Genomic DNA, 23829 nt, shown 5'->3' with positions numbered 1-23829 from the left:
CATCATATCCAGTTCTATCTCAGCATGGATTGTGTATTTGAAGACATCTACGTCGAGAAAAAAATATATTGACAAAAGTGGAGCGAGTTTTCAGCTATGGGGACATCATTCTACGGCCTCATCGTGCACAAATGACATACAGACTTTTGGCCAGTTTGGTCTTTTGCAAATGCAATGCAGAATAGTTTACTGAAATGTCTAAAGTTGCATTCCTGATTCCTGTTAATTGTTCAGTTCTTATATTTGTTTGTCTTGTGTCACTCACACATGGACACACATGTTCTCCAAGAAACCAGATAAGAGAAGAGAGGGAAAAATGCTGTTATGGTTCTTTGTATTGTACTGTGAAAATATCAGCACTTTTTATTTGAACATGGAGTTTCACAGAATATTTATTTCTGGAAAATTGTAGTTTAAAGTATGAATATTTTTGCAGCTAATTTTAACAAATTGAACTGTGCAATAAAGAGGTGTAATTAAATTTTTTTTTATACTTCGTGTTTTCAGTTGCACATGTTTTATCAAGATTTGAGGAGAATACAGATTTAAAAAAGAACACGTCTATTATTTACATTTAAAATATACCTGCAACAAAAAAAAAGACTCGAAAGGAATTCCAAGTTTCAGACTTGGGACTTGACTTGACTGTTGCCTGTCTTGACTCGAGACTTGACTTGACTTGACTGTCTTTGCTTGAGACTTGACTCAGGACTTGAGGATAAAGACTTGGACTTATTTGAGACTTGCAAAACACTGACTTGGTCCCACCTCTGCCCATTTCTAATCTCCCATTTATCTCAAAAATTCTAGAAAAAGCAGTTTCCAATCAGTTAAACCACTATCTCCAATCAAATAGTATCCATGAAAAGTTCCAATCAGGATTTAGACCAAACCACAGCACTGAAACAGCTTTGCTCAGGGTAGTGAATGATTTACCAATATCGGCCAATAATGGACTTGTCTCATTCCTTATACTGTTAGATCTTAGTGCAGCTTTTGATACTGTAGACCACAACATTTTGCTGGATAGACTAGAAAATACGGTGGGTATTTAAAGGAGTTGCACTCTCCTGGTTTAGATCATATTTGACCGACCGCTTCCAATGTGTAAGTGTTAATAATAAAACCTTTAAATCTGTGCAGGTTAAATATGGTGTCCCACAAGGGACAGTCCTAGGACCACTTCTATTCACACTGTACATGTTACCCTTAGGCGAGATTATGCATAAGCACGACATCAGTTTCCACTCCTACGCAGACGACACTCAGCTATATTTATCGTCAAAACCCGATGATTTAGGCGTAAACAGTAAAATCGAGTAATGTGTAGAAAAGATAAAACATTGGATGGCGTGTAACTTTCTAGCACTAAATCCCGATAAAACAGAACTAATAATAGTTGGGTCTAGGGCTGCGAGAGACAAGATACGTAATGTAGCATTGAATCTACATTCTTTTACTATAACCCCCAGCACAAAGGTAAAGAACTTAGGCGTCACAATAGACCCAGATCTCTCGTTCGATACACACATTATTTATATAACTAGGGTAGCGTTCTTTCACTTATGCAACATTGCTAAGATTAGAAACATATTAAATACTAGTGATGCGGAAAAACGAATCCATGCATTCATATCCTCTCGTTTAGATTATTGCAACAGTCTTCTAGCTGGATGTTCTAGTAAATTAATAAACTCCAGCTGGTTCAGAATGCAGCAACACGAGTTTTAACAAAAACTAAAAAGTTTGATCACATTAGTCCCGTACTATCGTCATTACACTGGCTGCCAATTAGATTCCGTATTGACTATAAAATACTTTTATTAACATATAAAACACTACACAGCTTAGCTCCTGACAATCTTATGGCGCATTTCCACTAGGGCCTGCTTGGCGAGGTACGGTTCGATTCGCGACGGTTTGTGAGTGTTTCCATTAGTACCAGGACCCGTTTAGCCGGTACTTTCGGGTACTATTTTCGTACCTGCTCGCTCGAGGTTCTAACCGTTCCCAAGCGGTACAGTTCTGTGACGTGGAGGAACAGCATGACACTGATTGGCCAGGGAGTGTCGTCACAGGTTGCGTCAGGAGAGCGACTCCTCCGCTATGCTATGGACTCCTCAGCCATTTTTAAAACCCAAGGAGCGAAGTCTGTACCCTGGTCAAACGCCGAGGTACAAACCTTTCTGTTAATAATCAGCGATCAAAAAATCCAGGGCGAACTGGACGGGGCCACTAGAAATGTAAAGGTTTTTAGCGAGGTTTCCGCGCTAATGGCCACTCATGGCTACCAGCGGTCCGTTCAGCAGTGCCGGTCGGTCCAAGCTAAAAAAGCTTAACGCGATTACCGGGCGGTGAAGCACCATAATGGACGCAGCGGAGCAAACCGCAAAGACTGGAAATGGTTCCAGCAAATGGATGTCATATACGGTCACCGGCCAGCCAGTAACGGAAGAGAAAACGTGCTGGACAGACACGGCAATGTTGGTGCTGGAGGCCACGGAGAATGGTGAGTGTATTGTGATTTCACAGTAATCAGATTAAAGTTACTTATCCAAATAACTGTGCGTTACTATTTTTATTTTCCCTAGTAAAAATATATATTTTTGCTTTCTTCTTGGCTCAGTTATACTTTTGCGTTTGAGCGTAGCGCTCGACTCCGCACGCTGCGCGCGACCCTGTGAGAGCGCGAGCACGTTTTACAAGTCATTTTTTGCAGTGTCCTCCCGTAACGATGTGTGGTAGTATAAAGAAACACCCCTCAAAAACAGGGGAAGGAACATTTACCTGAAGAATTTTAATGTTGCACTGTGTTCCACGTTTGAAAAGTGCTGGAATTTTGACTAATGTCGCCTACTTTAAAATGCTTGAAGTTGTAATGGTATTTCACTTCACAAGCTGTCTGACTGAACAGGGGTGGGTTTCCCGAAACGTTCGTAGCGCTAAGTACTTCTTAACCTCGTACGTTTCATACGAGGTTACGAAATACTTGGCGCTACGAACGTTTCGGGAAACCCACCCCAGTTCGCTTGTATTACTTTTACAAATAAATTTACAAATAATACCGCGCAGCTACACAAACGTAATGTCAGGAGATACTGTAGCGACTACTACTCCTCACGGCGAGTCTCGCCCTTTAAGTGACACTGGGGGGCGACTGCGCGCGCCAGGGTTGCGTTATCAATCAAGTTTCCCTCCTCGGGATTTTTGGATTAAGCGGTTTCTGCCTCGGTTACCGAACCTGCTTCAATACATTGTTACTGTTAAAAATGCACTTCCAATAAAGTGAGTATTGGAAAAATTTATTTTGCTGCTGAATGTAACTACTAAAGTAACTTGTAATCTAACGTAGTTACTTTTAAAATCAAGTAATATGTAACGTAACTAAGTTACTTTTAAAAGGAGTAATCAGTAATCAGTAATCGGATTACTTTCTCAAGGTAACTTAGCCATCACTGTTGAGGAGTGAGACAGCTCCTTTGTGCAGTAACAATATTGCCAGCTGGTGAGAAAACTTCACAGCTTTATACTTGACGCGTCGCAACCGGCGTGAAGGTCCGCGCACCGAAAACATCGTAATCGCGGTGGCTCCGCCAGTGCGCTGTCGCTTCGCGAGCTCGTGCACCTCTCGAATTTTGTAACTTCGCGCTCACCGCACTTCAGAGCAATGAACGAAGTCGTGTTTGCAGGGTTCATACACCTTTAAAAGGTGGAATTCAAGCACTTCGTTTATTTTTTTGGCACGGGGAGAACTTGTAGATAGTTTAATTGCAAATGCCTTCTCTAATGGAGTTTGGGTTCTGGCGTTTTTGAATATCAGGATGGTGTCGCATTAAATGATTTCTCAGATTTGTGGTATTCCCACAATATTTCACCTCCATGTTGCACAGTTTACACACGGCTGTGCTTTTATCCAACTCTTCCCTACCATCATGGTTTCTGAATCCAAAATGGAACCATACATCTGCAGGGTTGCCAACTTTTCAAGATCGCTTGGAGTGAGCTTTGAACCTGGAGGGGGTGGCGGTATAAAATGGACACAAATAAGTGTTATATCGCGATCGATCGCTCGCCAGTGGTTGGCGCCAGAGCGAACTAGTAACTCATTGTATCATAGATATGGATCAGAGGTACATTTTTTTATTCTTGCTGCAACCATGCTTAACTGATCACCCCAGCAAAGTGGCGGTGCTCGAGAAAAAAAAGGTTGATCTCGCGAGATAAAACGCGAGACGTTAAAACGGTATGCATATGCAGGGAAAATTGGCTAATTCTAAAGATCGATCTCAGGTTTCATAAATCGATATCGAATCATTCAAATGAAGATCGATTTGAATCGAAAGATCGATTACTTAAACACACCCCTAGATCCTACAATACCAGCATCACTGCTCCGACACGGAATGAAAGCCTGGCGTTCATCAACAGACATTTACAGTGACAATATCAAAACCCAGAACTTTCATTTTTACCTTTTACTTAGTCTGATTGTGTGATTTGTGTGTGACTTGTGTATTTGTCTGTATTTTGTGTAATTTGTGTGTTAACGGGCCACCCAGTGGAGGATGGGTTCCCTTTTGAATCTTGGTTCTCCCGAGGTTTTTTCCTATTCCCCACCATCATAGGGAGTTTTTCCTCGCCACTGTCGCCTTTAGCTTGCTCATTAGGGTTCTGGATCCATAGTATTGTTAACCTTGTAAATCCTGTAAAGCGCTTTGTGACAACATGTGTTGTGAAAAGCGCTATACAAATAAACTTTGATTTGATTTGATATAAAATCTAACTTCTCCTAATTTCGTGCACACGGTATGTTTGGGTTTAATAGGTTGCCTTTGGGCATTTGTCGTTTAACATGTGTGGTAATTGGAAATCCATTAAGAATGATTGGTAGCACTGCTAATCTGTTGTTTGTTCTATTTCAGTTTTTCATGGTGTGAAGGTGTAAAGATGAAGGTGAAAAAGACACTAAATAAAAAACCTAACATACAAAACACCAGTTGAAGCGTACACATGTCTGTACCAGAAGAAAAACTTTGGGAGCAGTTATAAGAAATTAAGAAGTCAAGTGGAGATTTTCTTCAAAAGTAATGTAACAATGGCTTAAGAATCTGTTTGGTCCTAAAATAGAAAATATTAACTCATCTTGATGGAATTTATGGATATGGAGTGGAATTTGTCATTATTCTGATGATCATAAAGCACACACAGACATGGGGAGATACAGGCAGGTAAGTGACCATGTGACTGGGTCTCATCAACTTTCTTCACATGGGAGTGAGACAGGTAGCACTGACACAGTTCTCCACTCACCTGAGTTACTGTCAGAGCTCATGTCCTGCAGGGAATAATGAGAAAGAATGAGAAAGTGTTATGATCCCTATTAAAAACACACCCACAATCCTGTCAAGAGTGTTATGATCCATATTCAAATCACACCCCTAATCCTGTCAAAAGAGTGTTATGATCCATATTCAAATCACACCCCTAATCCTGTCAAAAGAGTGTTATAATCCATATTCAAATCATATGCCTAATCATATCAAGAGTGTGGAAGTGTGTAGTAACAAATCACAGTAAACAAAACATCGGACTCTCAGATTAAATTTTTATTCCATTAACCCTTTACTGATTATTCAGTATGCTGCATTACTCATAAACTGAATACAAACACACACCAAAGAATAACAAGTTAATGTTGTGTCTGACCAAACAGTAAATTGAGCAATGTGGTTCTACTGCATGTCATCACTAATAACTTAAATTTAACGATGAACAGTTATTTCAGAAATTTGGAAAATCACACAAAAACACATCAACACATTAATAAGTGGAGTATAATATATAAACACACACACACACACACACACGACTGGTTATGGATTTGCGTTGGATGATGGATGATGGTCACAAAGATCTTGGACTTAATGCTATTCAGACTTGGTGTCTTTTGCGTAACACTCCATTAATATTTGGAGATGTAATTGACAGAAATTATTGCTACTGGATTTTGATTCTCTATTTGATACAAATTGTGAATCTTGTATTTTCACCAGTTGTAACTGACGGTATGACTTGCTACTTGAAGCATTTAATATTTGACCATCATAAATTGTTTAAGTCTCTGAATCCAGAACAAAACTTGATTCCAAAGCATCATTTAATGATTCACTATCCAATATGTATTAAGAGAATTGAACTACTTATTCATATGTGGTGCATGAGATTTGGAGGGAAACACAACTTTTTCAAAAAATCTGTTAAAGACTTTAAAAACATCACAAAATCACTTGTTAAGAAACATCAGTCAGCTGGCATTTCACTGGGAACATTTTAGTTTTAGAAGATTTCGGTTTGGTCCAAAAGTGTTTTGCTTGACTATTTGGAGGGCAGCGAAATTTTAAGGGATGTATTAAATGTGTCTGGTTACATATCTACTACTTGCTGGGTGAAAAATTATGGAACAGAGTATCAGATTAGTATCTTTGTTTACATTGATGAAAAAATGAAATGCCTCTTTTCAAAAAGATTGTCAATATAATTGTGAAAGATGAGCAAGCGTTCCTTCTAACAACAAATGTCATTACAGTGCGTTTTGTACAGTGATTTGTATTGATGATTCAGACCTTCCAGAAAGTCGCGATGTTGCGATTTGCAACTTCAACGCAACTTCAAGCAAACCCCGCGAATTCAGGGCGGTGTTGCAACTTCAGCCAATCACCGCAACTTTCCCGCAAATTTGACCAATCATTGATGTCGTCTTGATGTGATGTCGACAAACTCCCGCCTTACTTCCGTATATACGTTCAAGAGGAGCAGACTGAAAGCAGCATGAGCGACGAAAATAAAGGCAAAAAGATCGGGAAAAGCAGTATCCCGGTACACTACATGAAAGCGGGGATAAACTGGGTTTTTTTTTGTTTTCAGTGTTTTATTGTTTCACAACAATGGGTTCATACATGTATTTCCAACAAGTTTAATTTTTCATAGTCTTTTAAGAGACAGAAAGTCCATTTCTGCCACCGAGCTGTTGCACTTTGAGTGAACGAACTGAATCGAATCACTTCCTCAGATGATTCGTTCCTTTTTCAGTTCAGTAATTGAGCTCAGCAGCGACCGTGCAGGCCATCAGGGGAACTGCAGTGTGGTCTGTGAATCACCGAATCACCAAGGGAACTGCGCATGCTCTGTGATTCGTTCAGTGATTCGTTCATGAACTGAAAGCTCTCGTTCACTCACTGATTCGTTCATGAACTGAAAGCTCTCGTTCACTCACTGAATCGTTCATGAACTGAAAGCTCTCGTTCACTCACTGAATCGTTCATGAACTGAAAGCTCTCGTTCACTCTCTGATTCGTTCATGAACTGAAAGCTCCCGTTCACTCTCTGATTCGTTCATGAACTGAAAGCTCTCGTTCATTTTCTGATTCGTTCATTAACTGAAAGCTCTCGTTCATTTTCTGATTCGTTCACTGAATGTAATGTCACCCAGAGAACTGTTGCTAAGGACGTGGTTCACATTTGCGCTGCCACTCACTCACATTTTCTTTTTGATTGCACATTTAAGTTGATATTTTCATCTGAATGTACAGTTTTTATCTTAATGTTGCTCTTAATTTAATATTTATTTTGAACTTTTGTAGGTTAGTTAATACTTATTTTTTGTATTATGTTACAGTGATCCTGCGCCAGTTCGTGCTTCAGCTTTTGTGAATTCACTCTTTCACGGGTTTTTATAAGATATTAATGGGAAAAATAATTCGCGGGTCATCACTTTTTCGCCGGTTGTCTCCGGAATTCGATCGGCGCAAAAAATATATTTTTATGATTTTTTACATGACAAAATCCCAAAATGTATAAAAATATATTATAAGTATTAATTCTAACAATTAACAAGGAATGTTATAAATAATAAAATAGTACGAATTACAGTAAATAGTGCATATTTACTCTCTGAAATGAGAACCAGCATCACTTGCCTGAGACGCTACTCGCCTACATGAGATTGTATACAACACGACTGGTTGCTCGCTGGACAAGCACACATGCACAGAACAGTGAGGGGATGGTTATTCAGTGAATGGGAAAGGTTTATGTAAAGGTGTGGGGAGGGTTTATAAAGCCCTAATATAGTGTATAAATACTTAAATACCGTTTCTATTTTCGTTTATTGCAGGTAGTTCTGGAATCTCCAGAATGCGATAAAGGCAGGATTACTGTATTTGTAATGTAATTTATATTTTATAATAATTTATATTTTATAAACCCAACATTTAGTTGCAATTTTTTTATTCATAAATTTTCTACAACACTCTCGTCTCCTGGTCCATGAGGCTGTGAACTAAACTGAAACATGAACCGTTCAGCCGTGTATCAGTTAAGGCTGGATACTTTCGCGACTGACCATAGCGCGCGACTCCGCACACAACGGCGGAGGCATTTAAACTTGACACGTCAAATTCTTTACAGTGTTGTCCGAAACGATATGTATAAAGAAACACCCCTCAAAAACAGGGGGAATGAACATTTACCTGATGAATTATAATGTTGCATTGTGTTCCAGGTTTGAAAGTGCTGGAATTTAGGCTAAAGTAGCCTATTTGAAAATGCTTGAACTTGTAATTACTTCGTTTTACAACAAATAGCTATCAACAGGGTTGCCAACTGAGACACGCGCATTTGACTGTCTTCACACGCTCACATGCCACACATCCGAGATCTCACGCAGATAAAAAAAATCTAGTTTATTTACCTCTGATCCACATCTATGATTCGAACTATGATATAGTTTGCTCTGGCGCTAAGTTTGTTTTTATCTGTTTGCTTGTTGAAAAATGTTTTCACTTGAAATTACTGACAGATCCATAAGAAAATATTGCTTTATTCATTTAAGCATTAAATAATATACACTGTGTTAGGTCTTGGTTCAATAGGCTATGTGCAATCATTTCAATATGTTTTAATAAACATTGAACCAGTCCGGCCCTCGGCTTGGAGCAAATTTGGTTTTTTGGCCCTCGGTGTATTTGACTTTGACATCCCTGACATGGAGTAAGATAAATAAAATCATTGCTTGAAGTGTTAAAACCAGGGGTTTTATAAGAAGCATAATACCCATAAATAAATAAATCAGGGTTGCCAACTCTCATGCATTGAGCGTGAGACACACGCATTTGACCGTCTTCACATGCTCACATGCCACACATCGGATTTCTCACGCCGAAAAAAAAATCTAGTTTATTTACCTCTGATCCACATCTATGAGTTAGTTCGCTCTGGCGCCAACCACTGGCGATCGATCTCGATATAATACTTAATTTGTGTCCATTTTACAGGCCGCCCGGTAACAACTTACGTTCGCTAACCCCCTCCAGGTTCAAATCTCACTCCAAGCGATCTTGAAAAGTTGGCAACCCTGAATAAATAGGTAAATAGATAATTAAAATGGACTACTAAACAGAGGAAACCATACAACATTTGAAGAGTTTGGTTCCAAAACGCGATAAACGCCGTTTAAAAAAAAATGAGTTAGAGCCAGAATCAGAATGGTATGTGACCACTCTTGAAAAGCCAATATTCATTTTTTATCAAAACGACACATCCGCCGTGTAATACTACCCTGCTTTCTCTCTTTCCTTCCAAAATGCAACAAACGCCAATCCTGATTTCCCACAGAACGCCACATCTCCACTCATCCAATCACAATGCACCACCAGATATGTAAACATCATAGAACGTGACCTGTTGAGCTGCCCGGTAGTGATGGGCAAATGAAGCCTCTTGAAGCAATGAAGCTTTCCAACCCTTTGCTTTGCAAAAAGGTTCATTACTCGAGGCTTCATTCATCACTCACTAGTGACATCTGCTGGTGAAACTGTTACAGCCTCGTCATTCAGTTGGATCATACTTTCAAAAATGTGTAAATGCAATATTGTCACAAAGTTTCCATCAAACTCATGTTTAGTAACAGGAGAATCATTTAAATCATACTTAATTGTCATGTTTTAATTATTAAAATGATTTGTAGCCAATCTAATCCTTGACCATTAGTGGTTGTGTTGGGTTTTCTTGTATGTCATGAACGTATTTGACAATGAAGATATGTTGTACTTTACTATGTTGGGAATTGAGTGATTGTTGAGTGACTGAATATTTGGAGTTAGAAACTGATTTTTTTTAAAAACAGAATGTGTTTAAAATAATTGCTTCTTGGGGCTTCTAGATCTGGTTTGGCAGTCATGACCTGGTGGTTAGGGAAGGGAAGTGGTTAGGGAACTGAGCTTGTAATCGGAGGGTCGTGGGTTCGATCCCCAGGCCTGAGGCCATGACTGAGGTGCCCCTTAACCCTCAATTGTTCACTTATATAAAAATGAGATAAAATGTAAGTCGCTCTGGATAAGGGCGTCTGCCAAATGTAAAATGTTTTTAACATTACAAATAAGGTTTGCCTCTTCCAATGGTTTTTAGTCTGTTTTTGATGTGTGAATCTGATGTACATCCTGATCAAACAAAAAGAATTTAGAACGTTCCAGATTTTAAATTTAACCACCTACTACAACCCACGAAGCAACAGGGTTCATAGCGCTTTTATTTTGATAAACGATACGCGATACGCAAACGAAACGAAAACGATACGCAAAATGAAGCAATGACGTGGCCGATGTAATGCGAGGCCTCGTTTGTTGCTGATCACGTGATTTTGCTCAATATGACACAAGCTCCGAAGCGGGGCTTCATCGGACACGCCCCTTTTTACTCGGTACACGCTTCGAAGCCTAGCTTCAGATGTCCCATCACTACTGCCCGGCATTTCTTGTAGTATACTTTGTTAAAATATATCGTTTTTCAATCTCAAAGTCCGCGAAAATGAATGGTTTTGATGGTATAGAGGAGCCTGTTCGTATAGCAGTTATACTATTTATGTTAATAGTTATACTATTTTACTATTTATGTCTGTAACGGGTGCGAGGGAGTCGAGGATGCAAAGACGAGGTGCGTTCAAAGCCTACGTTTATTGAGCTTGACGCTGGATACACTAACGGCGTCTTGAATCAGCTGTCAATCACACTGAACAGTAAACGCTCACAGCGCATCATAACACCAGTACAATACACTACACAGTACACGCTCACGGCGTGCTGACCCGGTTTAACACACACAACGAATGTCACGTTAAAGACGAGCACCAAACGATACAAACACACACACTATATACACGTAGCCTAACAAGCACCGCGTGAAACACATTAGTCTAACGAGACAAGTGAACACACACACACACCCACCCACGGACGTACATATAAAGACACGGACAACATTAACACACGCTCGAAGGGAGGGGTTCGGGGCTGTAGCGTGACAATGTCTTGTTTGTTAATGAAATGTTTTGAAATTTGTGTTTTTAGGCCCAATGGTCAAACTATTATATTAAGATGTACAATTTACAGTTAATTATTATTGTATTTTGCACATTTTCAGTCAAAAAAATGTTCTATTGATGCCAAAGGATACCGAGCCCGGGAGGGGACATGGGTAAAAAATAAAAATTAAACAAGGGAACGTTTTACCATTCGAGCGCACGTTTTCTGTAATTCGTGCTCACGATTTATTAATTCGTGCGCACGATTAACAATTCGTGCGCACGTTTTGTTTTAATCGTGCGCACGTTTTAATTAAACTCGTGCTCACGATTTAGTAATTCGTGCGCACGTTTTGTTTTAATCGTGCGCACGTTTTCATTCATTCATTTGCAAACCCTACTGGCCTAAGCGCATACATTGCAGATACAAGGAGAGAGGCAGTAACAGTTCCCTGAAACTGTATATACTTTGATTGTTTAGATTTATGCCACAATGAACAGAGATACGTTTATTAGGTCTTATTTGCTTATGCTGTGGCTCTGCCCGTGCGCGAGGGTCTAGCGCGCTGTCTCACGAGGTCGTGCACCTCTCGAATTTTGTAACTTCGCGCGCCGCGCCTCAGCGCAATGAACAAAGTTATGTTTGCAGGGTTCATACACCTTTATAAGGTGGAATTAAAGCACCTGTACGTCACTTTCAAGGTCCAGTTCAATATTTCCCAGCACGATAAACTTAAATAAGTTAAACATATACTCGAAATTATTCGAAATAATTCGCTTTTAATCACATTGTTTAATGGTTGTTTATTTTCAAAACGCCCAATCTGAACGTCTTCACGTTCTCTCATGTTTCGTCCTGGAATTACAAGAGGCTTGTATTTGTTAACCTAATACAAGAGAACTGTTCAGTTATTTGACAGATATTTGTTGTGAAACGAAGTAGTTACAATTTCAAGCATTTAAAGTAGCCTATTCAACCCTGAAACACAAAGCAACATTAAAATTCGTCATAAATGTTCATTAAAAGGCTTAGAATTCGCTTCAGATGCCGTTTACTGATTGTGATTCTCCGCTGTGCAAGGGAAGCTACAATGTCGCATAAGCAAATAAGACCTAATAAAACGTATCTCTGTTCATTGTGGCATAAATCTAAACAATCAAAGTATATACAGTTTCAGGGAACTGTTACTGCCTCTCTCCTTGTATCTGCAATGTATGCGCTTAGGCCAGTAGGGTTTGCAAATGAATGAATGAAAACGTGCGCACGATTAAAACAAAACGTGCGCACGAATTACTAAATCGTGAGCACGAGTTTAATTAAAACGTGCGCACGATTAAAACAAAACGTGCGCACGAATTGTTAATCGTGCGCACGAATTAATAAATCGTGAGCACGAATTACAGAAAACGTGCGCTCGAATGGTAAAACGTTCCCTCGTTTAATTTTTATTTTTTACCCATGTCCCCTCCCGGGCTCCGTAAAAGGATATACAAGACCTTTTGAAAAAACATGGCATGGATTTATTGCGTTTTGTGAAAAAACGAATTGTTTTTTTTAAATAAATCTTTAAATATTAAAATCTTGATTTGATTTGTTTGTGTTTTTTAACCTTAGTATGGTATTTGATAGTTTGAAACAGAAAACAGTGGTTTTTAGCCTACCACTTTCTTGCTAAAGAAAACACATTTTTACTCAAATTGATCAAAATGGATTTATAGCGTTTTGGAACCAAACTCTTCATATGTATATTGTACCTTACTGCAACTTTATGTGAAACGCCATGAGTTCAGCACATCAGTGCAGTTCATAGTGTTTGAAGATGAAATAAGTTAACATTTAAAGTAAGTTTCTTAATATAAGTTTTTTGGGGTTTTTTGTGTACAATCCAGAAATTCTAGTTTAAAATATGCTCTAGTGTGGTTTTCTTTCTGTTAACTCCCAAAAGTGTTGAAATATGAGTTAAAGTTTTACTCTGGTGGAGTAATTTTTGCATTTACACTCAAATGTATTAAAATAGTAGTTAAAATGTAACACTATCAGAGCTATTTTTTAACACCTACACCAGTGTAGAATAAATTCAACAATACTCTGATTTAGTGTTAAAAAGGTAACACTAGTGTAAATGTTGTTTTAGCACTGATGAGATGAACTTTTGCTGTGCACGCACATTAAAATGTACAGATTATATTAGGGAGTATCATTTCGGCAGGTATTTGCTGTACTGTAGCTGCTGTCGTGCGCCACTAACCAAGAGCAATGCCTGTGCCGCGCGACAGTTGCCTGATAGCTCACAGCGTTGTCTCGCATCAGTTATGGAGCGGTGGCTCGCGAAAGTTCTGTTGGCTTGCGTTCGGTGTCCTCTAAACAAGTGTACTTGCCGCGCATGCGCCCCGAAGTTATTGTAAACAAAATAGCAGAAAATACTTTTGGTAGTAATTTTCGGTAGCTAAAGTATGGGAGCTACAAATATTCGATCGAACAATTCCGTGGGATATAGTCAATGTACACGCCTGCACATTATACATTTCTTGAATGTTTTCAAATGAAAATACAGCATACATTACTTCACTTTAATTGGAAATAATTCTACATTCTGCAAGCTGTTTTGCTAGTGTATATAAACAGCGATATTGTCTCACATCCTACAGTCTATTTGGCTATTTTCGGTATGCAATTGTTTGTACCATATATATGAGAGAGAGACCATATCAGTCAGTTTGATGGCCTAATGGTGCATATACAAGGAATCTTGCAGAGTCATTATTTTGCACACATATTTGTAATTTTTTCACCGCAATCGAAATTTGTCCTCCACATTTACCCATCTGTGCAATTAGAACACACACACACACTAGTGATTACTAGGGGGCTGTGGTGCACACATGCCCAGAGCGGTGGGCAGCCCTAGCCCGGCGCCCAGGGAGCAGTTGGGGTTAGGTGCCTTGCTCAAGGACACCTCAGTCATGGCCTCAGGCCTGGGAATCGAACCCATGACCCTCTGGTCACAAGACCAGTTCCCTACCACAGGACCATGACTGCCCCTGTGTGACACACCAAAGTGGATAAGAGACTAAACGAACTCTCAAAAATGTGGTACTGACCATTATCAGTGACTACCAGCACCAAATAAAGGTGCAATGTTTCACATTAAATAACATTACCAATTCTGTTTTTTCACATTCATTATTTGGCCATATCTTTGACAAGATGTATGCATGTATAGACATGCATGTATGTTTTGTATGCAGAAATGCAATTAACATATGAAAACAGAAAATGTTCAGGGTGCTTGTGGGCAGTATATCTTATTTAAATGTATTTTAAACATACTTACATTCTCATCCCTGAAATGGCAGGATGGTAAACTTAGGAATGCGAAATCATTAATTAAATAAAAGAAGAAATGATAATTGCAGGGCTTGTTCAATACTACCATCCTAAGGTAGATCTTTAGGGATCCTCGGTGGAGAGCCCACCACGAACCGCCTAGAACACCCTCCCTGGGAAGACCAGGGAAAACACATTAGACAAACATAACGGGACATTAACGAACACACAAACAGGTACATTCACACACAGAGGCATGAAAGGGAAAAGGGGATTAGGCAGAAACACAGGAATAGACACGAACACTACAAACATGTAACTGGCGCCAGGCTTTGTGCCAGGAGAAGAGTGGCCAGCGGGGAGAACCCGGGAGCTGCGGGAGCTGCAGGCGCTGCGGTAGGCGGTCCTTTCCCCGCCCCTGCTGCGAACCCTCCTTGGGGTACAGCGCGATTGGCGGACATGCTGGTTGCCAGCCTTCCAGACCTGGCAGTGGGAACGCTGTTATCGATCTCCATCTCCTCCTCCTCCTCACTGCCCAGGCTCCAGCTCATGGGCTCTGCCGGACTCTCACCCCGGGAATAGTCCATAGCGCTCCCCTTGGAGTGTTCAGGGGAAGCCCTCACCTCCGGGCTGTACCTCCCCTTTACGGTCCGGGCGGAATGCTCCGAAGGAGGGTAGTCTTCTTCCTCTATGCCCTCGCCGTAGTATTCGGTGGGGGCGGAGCAGACCGAGGGAGCCTGGTCTTCATCCTCCTCGTCGCCTTCCTCTTCCTCTTCGCCCTCCCCGTAATCCACGGTGGGGGCGGAACAGACAGAGGGAGCAGAGTCTTCTTCCCCCTCCTCCTCTTCCGACTCCTCGTCCCCGAACTCGCTCTCCGGAGTCTTGGCGGTAGAGCAGAGCTCAAGGACGCCTAACCTGATCGGGGAGAGGTCTCGGGAAGGAGAGGGGTGTCTCTTCTGCCACATCCGCTCCGCGGCGTCGCGGAAGCAGTCCGCTAACTTCACGGAAGAGGCTTCCCGAGCCCGAAGCAGCATGACCCTGCATAACGGGTCCTGCTCCATCAGTTTGGGAGTTACGGTGGCCGTGCGGCATTGGGCAGGAGTAGAGGCATGGTGGTGCCGCCTGGGTCTCTGACTCCTCTTGGTCCGGGTGGTGTACCCTGGCATTCTGTCTCTTGAGGGCTCGTCATTCTGTGACATTCGGTGTGGCGTGAAGGACGAGACAGGAGTCCGACTTGACACTTGACGTCACGTTTAATCACACACATAAACTGCACAAGAAGCGCATGAAGAAACATACAACACTCACGGAAACGTGTGGACTCAGACAACGATGAGCACAGGACACTGCGCAAATGCACATTAAATAGACAAACCACATAAACCCCACGTGATGACGAGACAAGCCACAGGTGAGACGGATTATCACAGGACGCAACCGCACACACGGAGATACACAGACGCAGACGAGTAGACGTAGACAATGTAAACACACGCCCAAAAGGAGGGGTCAGGGACCATAACGTGACAGGTATAACATGTACAATGACCACCATACAATTGGCTTAGAACTACATGCACGAATAGTCATTGTTAAATCAAATTACATTAATGCTGGAAAGTATGAAAATACTTACCTATTCTGTCCTCATGGAAATAAATGGCATATTTAATGTGCTGTTAATTAAAATGCTTCAGTGAAGCAGCCATACTTGTGTGACAGTACCTGCACTCAATTTCTAAGGGTATTTCCTTGGTGTCACGTTGAGGACCCCGGCCCCTCCCTTTTGGGCGTGTGTCAACGTTGTCCACGTGCTTTGTCTGCGTCAGTGGATATACGTGGTTAGGGTTCCGTAGTGTGATTAATAAGTCTCACCTGTGAATCGTCTCGTGATCACGTGGGGCTAATGTGGTTTGTCTATTTAATGTGCGCTCGCGCAGTGTCCTGTGCTCGTCGTTGTCTACAGTCTGCACGTTGTGTGCTGTGTGTAACTGTTTATCGTGCGCGGATTGCGCAATTCCTGTTGTTTATTAAAGTGAACGTGTGTGAAGAACCGGACTCGTATCTCGTCCGTCTCTCTGACGCCAGCGTCACACTTGGTTTTGTATCAGTCATTGATTTTGATCATATAATGAGAAAAGAAAGGTCAAATTTTGCTTAGACATGTCTTGTTGTTTACAAAAATAGGTAATTCATGTTGTGAAAGAAATATTGATTATATTCATATGGGTCATTCATGTAATTTATTTTGAATACACAAACATGGTACAAAAGCATTTAAACAAAGTGTAACAGGTGCGAGGGAGTCGAGGATGCGTTCACAGAAATAATTCATAATTCAAAGCTTTACTGTCATATGTACAGTTTTTCTGTACAATAAAATTCTTTTTTTGCTGTCTGCACAGGATGTAATAAAGTACAAAGTTTCAACAAATAATACTACTACTAATAATATATATATATATAAAACACCCTGAAATAAAATTATTTACAATGTGCAGTTGGTGGTCAAGTATGAACAAAAGGTGCAAAACAAAGTGTAAACATACATGTGCAGTTGTATGTTTACCTGTAAACAATCATGTGCAAAGGTCAGCTGTTTAAGAGTCTGATAGCTGTTGGAAAGAAAGAAGTCTTTAATCTAGTTGTCCTGCACTTCACACTTCTGTATCTTCGGCCTGAGGGTAGAAGTGTGAATAGTCCATGTTGGGGATGGGTGGGGTCTTTGATTATGGTGGCAGCTCTTCTGTGAACTCTTTGATGGTAGATGCTCTGGAGAGAGGGCTGTGCCGTCCTGGTAATTTTCGTAGCAGTTTTTATCACTCTCTCCAGGCGTTTACGGTCCTTCGCAGTCGAACTGCCGTACCACACGGTGATGCAGAGCCCTCTTTAACACCTGAGTGGTGTTTAGTGTCCAAGTGAGGTCATCACTAATGTGGACCCCTAGGTATTTAAAACTGTTCACTCTCTCCACCTCAAGGTCCCGGATAAACAGTGGCTGATGAGGTCTCCTCTCCCTTCTCATGTCCACTATCATCTCCTTTGTCTTGTCGATGTTGAGTGTGAGGTTGTTGTCCACACACCAGGTAACCAGACTGTTCACTTCACTCCTGTAGGCTGCCTCCTCTCCGCCAGTAATACGACCTATCACAGCAGTGTCGTCGGCGAACTTAAGGATGATGATGTCAGGGTTGGAGGCGACACAGTCGTGGGTATAGAGGGTGTAGAGTATAGGGCTGAGGACACAGCCCTGAGGTGTACCAATGTTAGTTGTTATGCTGGTTGATGTTCTGTTTCCAATCCTAACAGACTGAGGCCTGCCAGTCAGGAAGTTTAAAAGCCAGTCACAGAGGGTGGGATGTAGTCCAAGAGATGACAGTTTATCTGTAAGTTTATGAGGTATGACCATGTTAAAAGCGGAGCTGTAGTCAACAAAGAGGATCCTGATGTAGGAGTCTTTATGTTCCAGGTGTGTGAGGGAGACATGAAGGGCTGCGGCGATGGCATCCGAGGTAGACCTGTTGGCCCTGTATGCGTATTTTAGAGGGTCTGTAGTGTCTGGTATGTTGTTCTGAATGTAGGACAGCACCACTCTCTCGAAGCACTTCATAATGATTGGAGTGAGTGCTACTGGCCTATAGTCATTCAGGCAGGAAGGGGGGTTCTTCTTGGGCAGAGGGATGATAGTGGTGGTCTTGTAACAGGTGGGAACTGTGCATTGTTTGAGGGAAAGGTAGAATATAGAGGTGAAAACATCAGCCAGCTCGTTAGCACATGCTCTGAGGGCTCGACCAGGAATGTTGTCAGGTCCTGCAGCTTTGGGGGGGTTGATCCTCCTCAGGGCTTTGTGTACTTGGGCTGTCGAGACAACTGGTGGGGGGCTGGAGAGTTGTGTAATTGAGGCGTGTGTATTCTCTGTAAGGGTAGTGGGGGTTGACGTCTCAAAGCGGGTGTAGAATTCATTGAGATCGTCTGGAAGGCAGTTTGAGGAACTTATGGTGTTGTTGGGTCTGGATCTATAATCCGTAATTTGTTCTAGACATTGCCATGTACGTCTGGGGTCAGCAGTGGAGTAGAACCCTTCTGTTTTCTCTCTATACTGTCTCTTGGCTGATCTTATGGCCTTCTTCAGTCTGTACTGTGCAAGTTTGAGCTCAGCCTCATCACCAGATCTAAAAGCAATGGAGCGTGCTCGTAGCATTTGCAGTACCTCACCATTTATCCAGGGCTTCTGGTTAGGGAATTTCCGGACTGTTATGGTGGGCACAATGTTTTCAATGCAAGTGCCAATGTACCCAGTCACATACTCAGCATAGTTATCTATGTTCACAGAAGAGTCTTCCATAATGGCTGCCTCTCTGAACACCTCCCAGTCTGTTATGGCAAAACAGTCCTGTAGAGTGCTTTCAGTTTCTGATGTCCATATCTAAACCTGTTTGTTTGTAGGGTTTGATTGTTTGAGCTTTTGTCTATAAGCTGGGTATAAGAACAGAGAGATGTGATCTGATTCTCCAAATGGGGGGCGTGGTGCGGCCCGAAATCCACCACGTATGTTGCTGTAGACATGATCTAAAATGTTCTTGCCACGGGTGGGAATTTTTACATGCTGGTGGTATTCAGATAATACGGCCCGTAGATTACACTGGTTAAAATCACCCGCAACAATAAAAACAGCATCGGGATGATTTGTTTCCAGCGCGCTGGTGACGTCATAGAGCTTGTTTAACGCTGATGTGTAGTTAGCCCGCGGGTGGATGTAAACAGCGGCCAAAAACACGCACATAAATTCCCTTGGTAAATAAAAGGGACGGCATTTCAGCAATAAAAACTCCAGGTCTGGGGAGCAGTGCTTATATCAGTCCCACCAGGATTTCGCGGGCCTTTTTTGTGATTGTTGCGGGCTAAAATGTTTGATGTTGCGGGTGTTTTTCAAAAAAATTGCGATGGAAGTTGCAGTGTGTTTTTGCTTTTTTGTGAGTACATTACAATAGGGAGTAAATGTTGTATGGTTTCCTCTATTTAGTAGTCCATTTTAATTATCTATTTACCTATTTATTCAGGGTTGCCAACTTTTCAAGATCGCTTGGAGTGAGATTTGAACCTGGAGGGGTTAGCGAACGTAAGTTGTTACCGGGCAGCCTGTAAAATGGACACAAATTAAGTATTGTATCGAGATCGATCGCCAGTGGTTGGCGCCAGAGCGAACTAGTAACTCATAGATATGGATCAGAGACTTTATCTCTGACTTTAAACTTTATCTCAGTTTAAAGTTTAAACTTATAAACTTTATTTCAGACCCTCGCCGCTTCCGTGCGCTGCAGTGACTTCGTGGGCTACCGTTGCATTGTGGGGAATGTAGTGTTTGTGCGTGCAAAACACCATCGGGCGGCTGTGGCCTGCGGGCCGGTTCTAATAGTAATTAAATATCATCCAGGGGGCCATAGATAATCAATTCACGGGCCGGATCTGGACAGTTTATCCCCGCCTTCATGTAGTGTACCGGGATACTGCTTTTCCCGATCGTTTTGCCGTTATTTTCGTCGCTCATGCTGCTTTCAGTCTGCTCCTCTTGAACGTATATACGGAAGTAAGGCGGGAGTTTGTCGACGTCACATCAAGACGACATCAGTGATTGGTCAAATTTGCGGGAAAGTTGCGGTGATTGGCTGAAGTTGCAACACCGCCCTGAATTCGCGGGGTTTGCTTGAAGTTGCGTTGAAGTTGCAAATCGCAACATCGCGACTTTCTGGAGAGTCTGTTATATACAGTTTGTACATCTGTACACCACGCGTTGTTTATACGCACACACCCCCTCCTGTTGTCTTACTGGAGGCTGCAGTCCAATCTCCCCGGTGTAATGAATGAGTCTCGAGCTGAACAGCAGAGTCCGGGATGTTTTCTAAAAGCCAGATTTCAGAGAAAATAAGGGTGCAGCATTCTCTTGTTTCCCTTTGTGATGTAATTCAGGCCCTTAGTTCATCCAGCTTGTTCTCCAGAGACCGTACATTGGCTAGCAAGAGGCTGGTTAGCGGTGGTCGGCTAGCGCGAGCCTTTAGCCTAGCATGGAGCCCTCCTCTCTTGCCTCGCCTACGTCGCCGCCTGCGAAGCGCTTTCCTGGGGTCTGCGTATATACTCGAGGCCGGAGCTTCGGGCCTTCCTGGGTGTAGCGGTGGTGGCTATGTGAGCGCACAATGAGTTGCAGCTTTGATGGAATTTGACCAGTAAACTCCAAGTTATGTGCAGCGATATCCAATAATGCCTGTCTACTGTATGTTCGTAATGCAAGGCATTTATGCACCACATTTAAAATGAGAGAAATAAACATAAAATAATTAAACAAAAGTCGAAAAGAGTTACATCCTTGTTCAGAGCGAGCAAACACATCCGCCTCAGGGGGCGCCATGCAATTGAAAGGCTACGTTTTATTCGAATCGACACAGGACATGCTCACAGCGTGTCGAAACAGTTGAGATGGCTCAACACAGTACATGCTCACAGCGTGCTGAAACAATAGTCAGACATGCAACAGTTCTCACACTAAACACTACACACAGATCACGTTAAAGACGAGTAACAAACACTACGAATACACACACTAAATACACGTAGCCTAACAAGCACAGCGTGAAACACATTATTCTAACGAGACAGGTGAACACACACACCCAGCCACACCCACGGACGTACATATAAAGACATGGACAACAGTAACATACGCCCGAAGGGAGGGGTCCGGGGCTGTAGCATAACACAAAGTCATGGTGCCTTGGAAAAAATAATTAATATAGGTGTATGACTTCCATGAGCTTGGATGACTCCATATGTCTTGGCAATGACTCAAATAGCTTGTTAATGAAGTCATCTGGAATAGCAAAGAAAGCAGTCTTTCTGGACTTTCTGGATTTTTTGGTTTCATCTTCCAAGCCTCCTTCTTCATCTTCCCCCGGACTTGCTCAATAATGTTCATGTCTGGTGACTGAGCTGGCCAATCCAGGACCTCTTTGATCTTCTTTGCTTTCAGGAACTTGGATGTGGAGGCTGAAGTATGAGAAGGAGCACCATCCTGTTGCAGAATTAGTCCTCTCTTGTAGTTTAGAATGTAATGGGCACCAGGAATGTCTTGATACTTCAAGCTATCCAATGTTGCCATCCACTCTGTCACGCGGCACTACCAGCAGGACAGCGGCAGTTTCTGCTCACTACTGGTCCTGTGAGTACTGTGATTATAACGTAGTTTATTGAGCAGTCTAGTTTTGTCCTAACTATATAATTAAGACATAATTAGCAGGGTTGCCAACTCTCACGCATTGAGCGTGAAACACATGCATTTGACCGTCTTCACACGCTCTCACGCCACACTTCCGATATCTCACGCCGAAAAAAAAATCCAGTTTATTTACCTCTGATCCACATCTATGATTCAAGTTCGCCCCCCCCCCCCCCCCCCCCCCCCCGCTCAACAATTATACTGTGACGGTGCAATGTATGCGGACTGACAGGCCATGCCCTCATCAGAGAGGATGCTGGGTAATGTGTGGAGTAGTTATTAACATTACTGTTAATGTGTAATTGATGTATTCTGTTTTGAAAGTTATGGGGACATAGGATACACGCTCGGGGGTGCTGAAGTGTCTGATAGGTAGAAATTGACACCATCACCGTGATATGAATGTGGCTGAGTGAGGTTGCTGTCAGCACGAGCAGGTGGGGTGGTGAACTGAGGGTGTATTGTAAATAAAAAAGCATTTGCGGTTGAGAATGAGCTCCTCTCGTCGGACTCCTTTCTTCATGGACGCGACAATACACACATATAGACACACACAACAAATATACACTCGCCACCTCCTCCAGGTTAAAATCTCACTCCAAGCGAACGTCAAAAGTTGGCAACCATGTAATCCTGTAATTAGGAAGTATTTGGCAAATATATTGGTAAAAAGCAAATATGTCAGGTCGTTATTAAGATATAGGCTACAAGATGTAAGGTTGTCAGTAATGACCAGGAACTAAGTAATACTACGAAGTAACGTGGACAGAGGTGAACTTCGGGACAGCAAGTATGTTATTAAAACTTGTAATATGTAATTAAAACTTAGCCCTTATTTATGTATAGAAACAATGGAACTCGCAAACATCAACTGCAGCGTCTTCATGTGCAAAAGAGGGGAGTCGGATTCTGCGAGGAGTCTGAATTCGGCACAAAACGTGTAACACCTGTATTACATGGGACAGACGTACTGGAAATCCCCTAATTGAACGCTTTCCCATCTCACTTTTCCACTTTATTTAATCTTTTTTCTGTTCCACAAACCAACGCTACTTCAGCGTTTACTCACCTGCGAACGCTGTTTATTATAGAATGGTTAAAGGTAGGCGTTATTATATTACCCGTACGTATTCAGAAGCAGTCCAACAACACAATTCGCTGAAAGGCTAAACCAAAGACAACGAATAACTTGTGATTGTTCTGTTTAAGGACACTAGCTGTAGCCATTAGCTAGAACATAGTTTATGATATTTTAGGCTATGATCTGCTCTGTTTGCAGAGATGAACACATTTCAGTCTGAAGTATCTACTCACCTCCGTCTTTCTTCTTTCTTTCTTCTTTCTTCTTCGTAGTGAGACGCGAGAACTAATGTACTTTCACTTTCTCGTTGGATGACGTATTACATTGACAATGTGGGGTATTGTTACTCCAATTAAATCTGTATCTCAGTATACAACGCAAACACATTCGAAAACATTTCTGTGTAGAATAAAGTGGACGGAGATGTAATCACATCCTTCTAAAGACAATTGTGCTGTTCTTTCTGCACTGCAGCAGAATCTTTTTGCAATGTCCTCTCTGGCCACCAGAGGGCCTCCTTCCCAGATTCTTATAGTCACTTGTGCTTTATTGAGTTTCACTTTTGCTACCTGTGCTTACCAATATGCAGCCCAAGTGCATCACAGTCCAAAATGTTTTAGTGGGTGAAACTATGATTACAAGTTTAGTTTAACCAGTTTTCAAGTCAAGTCAAGTCATTCAACAAATGAGATCAGCACTGAGCATTTGGTTCAGACAACAGGGTTTAGTGTTTTAACAATTGAGAAAAACTGTAAAGTGGCCAATAACATTGATTATCTTGGTTTGCACAACAATAG

The 23829-nt window shown here is 41.8% G+C and overlaps 1 protein-coding gene across 1 annotated transcript in view; it reads right to left on the bottom strand.

Moving 5' to 3' along the window:
- Window positions 1–23281, bottom strand: part of LOC143518454 (uncharacterized) — a 31788-nt gene extending 8507 nt beyond the window's left edge. Inside the window, exons 1-2 of the mRNA XM_077010918.1 lie at window positions 23266–23281; window positions 5311–5335 (exon numbers count right to left, since the gene is read on the bottom strand). Coding sequence (XP_076867033.1) covers window positions 5311–5332 — 22 coding nt within the window. The 5' untranslated portion in view covers window positions 5333–5335; window positions 23266–23281. The remainder of the gene's footprint in view (window positions 1–5310; window positions 5336–23265) is intronic.
- Between the last annotated feature and the right edge of the window lie 548 nt (window positions 23282–23829).

Source organism: Brachyhypopomus gauderio, chromosome 7 (genome assembly GCF_052324685.1).
Source record: "Brachyhypopomus gauderio isolate BG-103 chromosome 7, BGAUD_0.2, whole genome shotgun sequence".
In the NCBI taxonomy this organism is placed as follows: Eukaryota; Metazoa; Chordata; class Actinopteri; order Gymnotiformes; family Hypopomidae; genus Brachyhypopomus; species Brachyhypopomus gauderio.
Note: the sequence above shows the minus strand (reverse complement) of the source record. Positions and strands in the feature narration are given on the sequence as shown.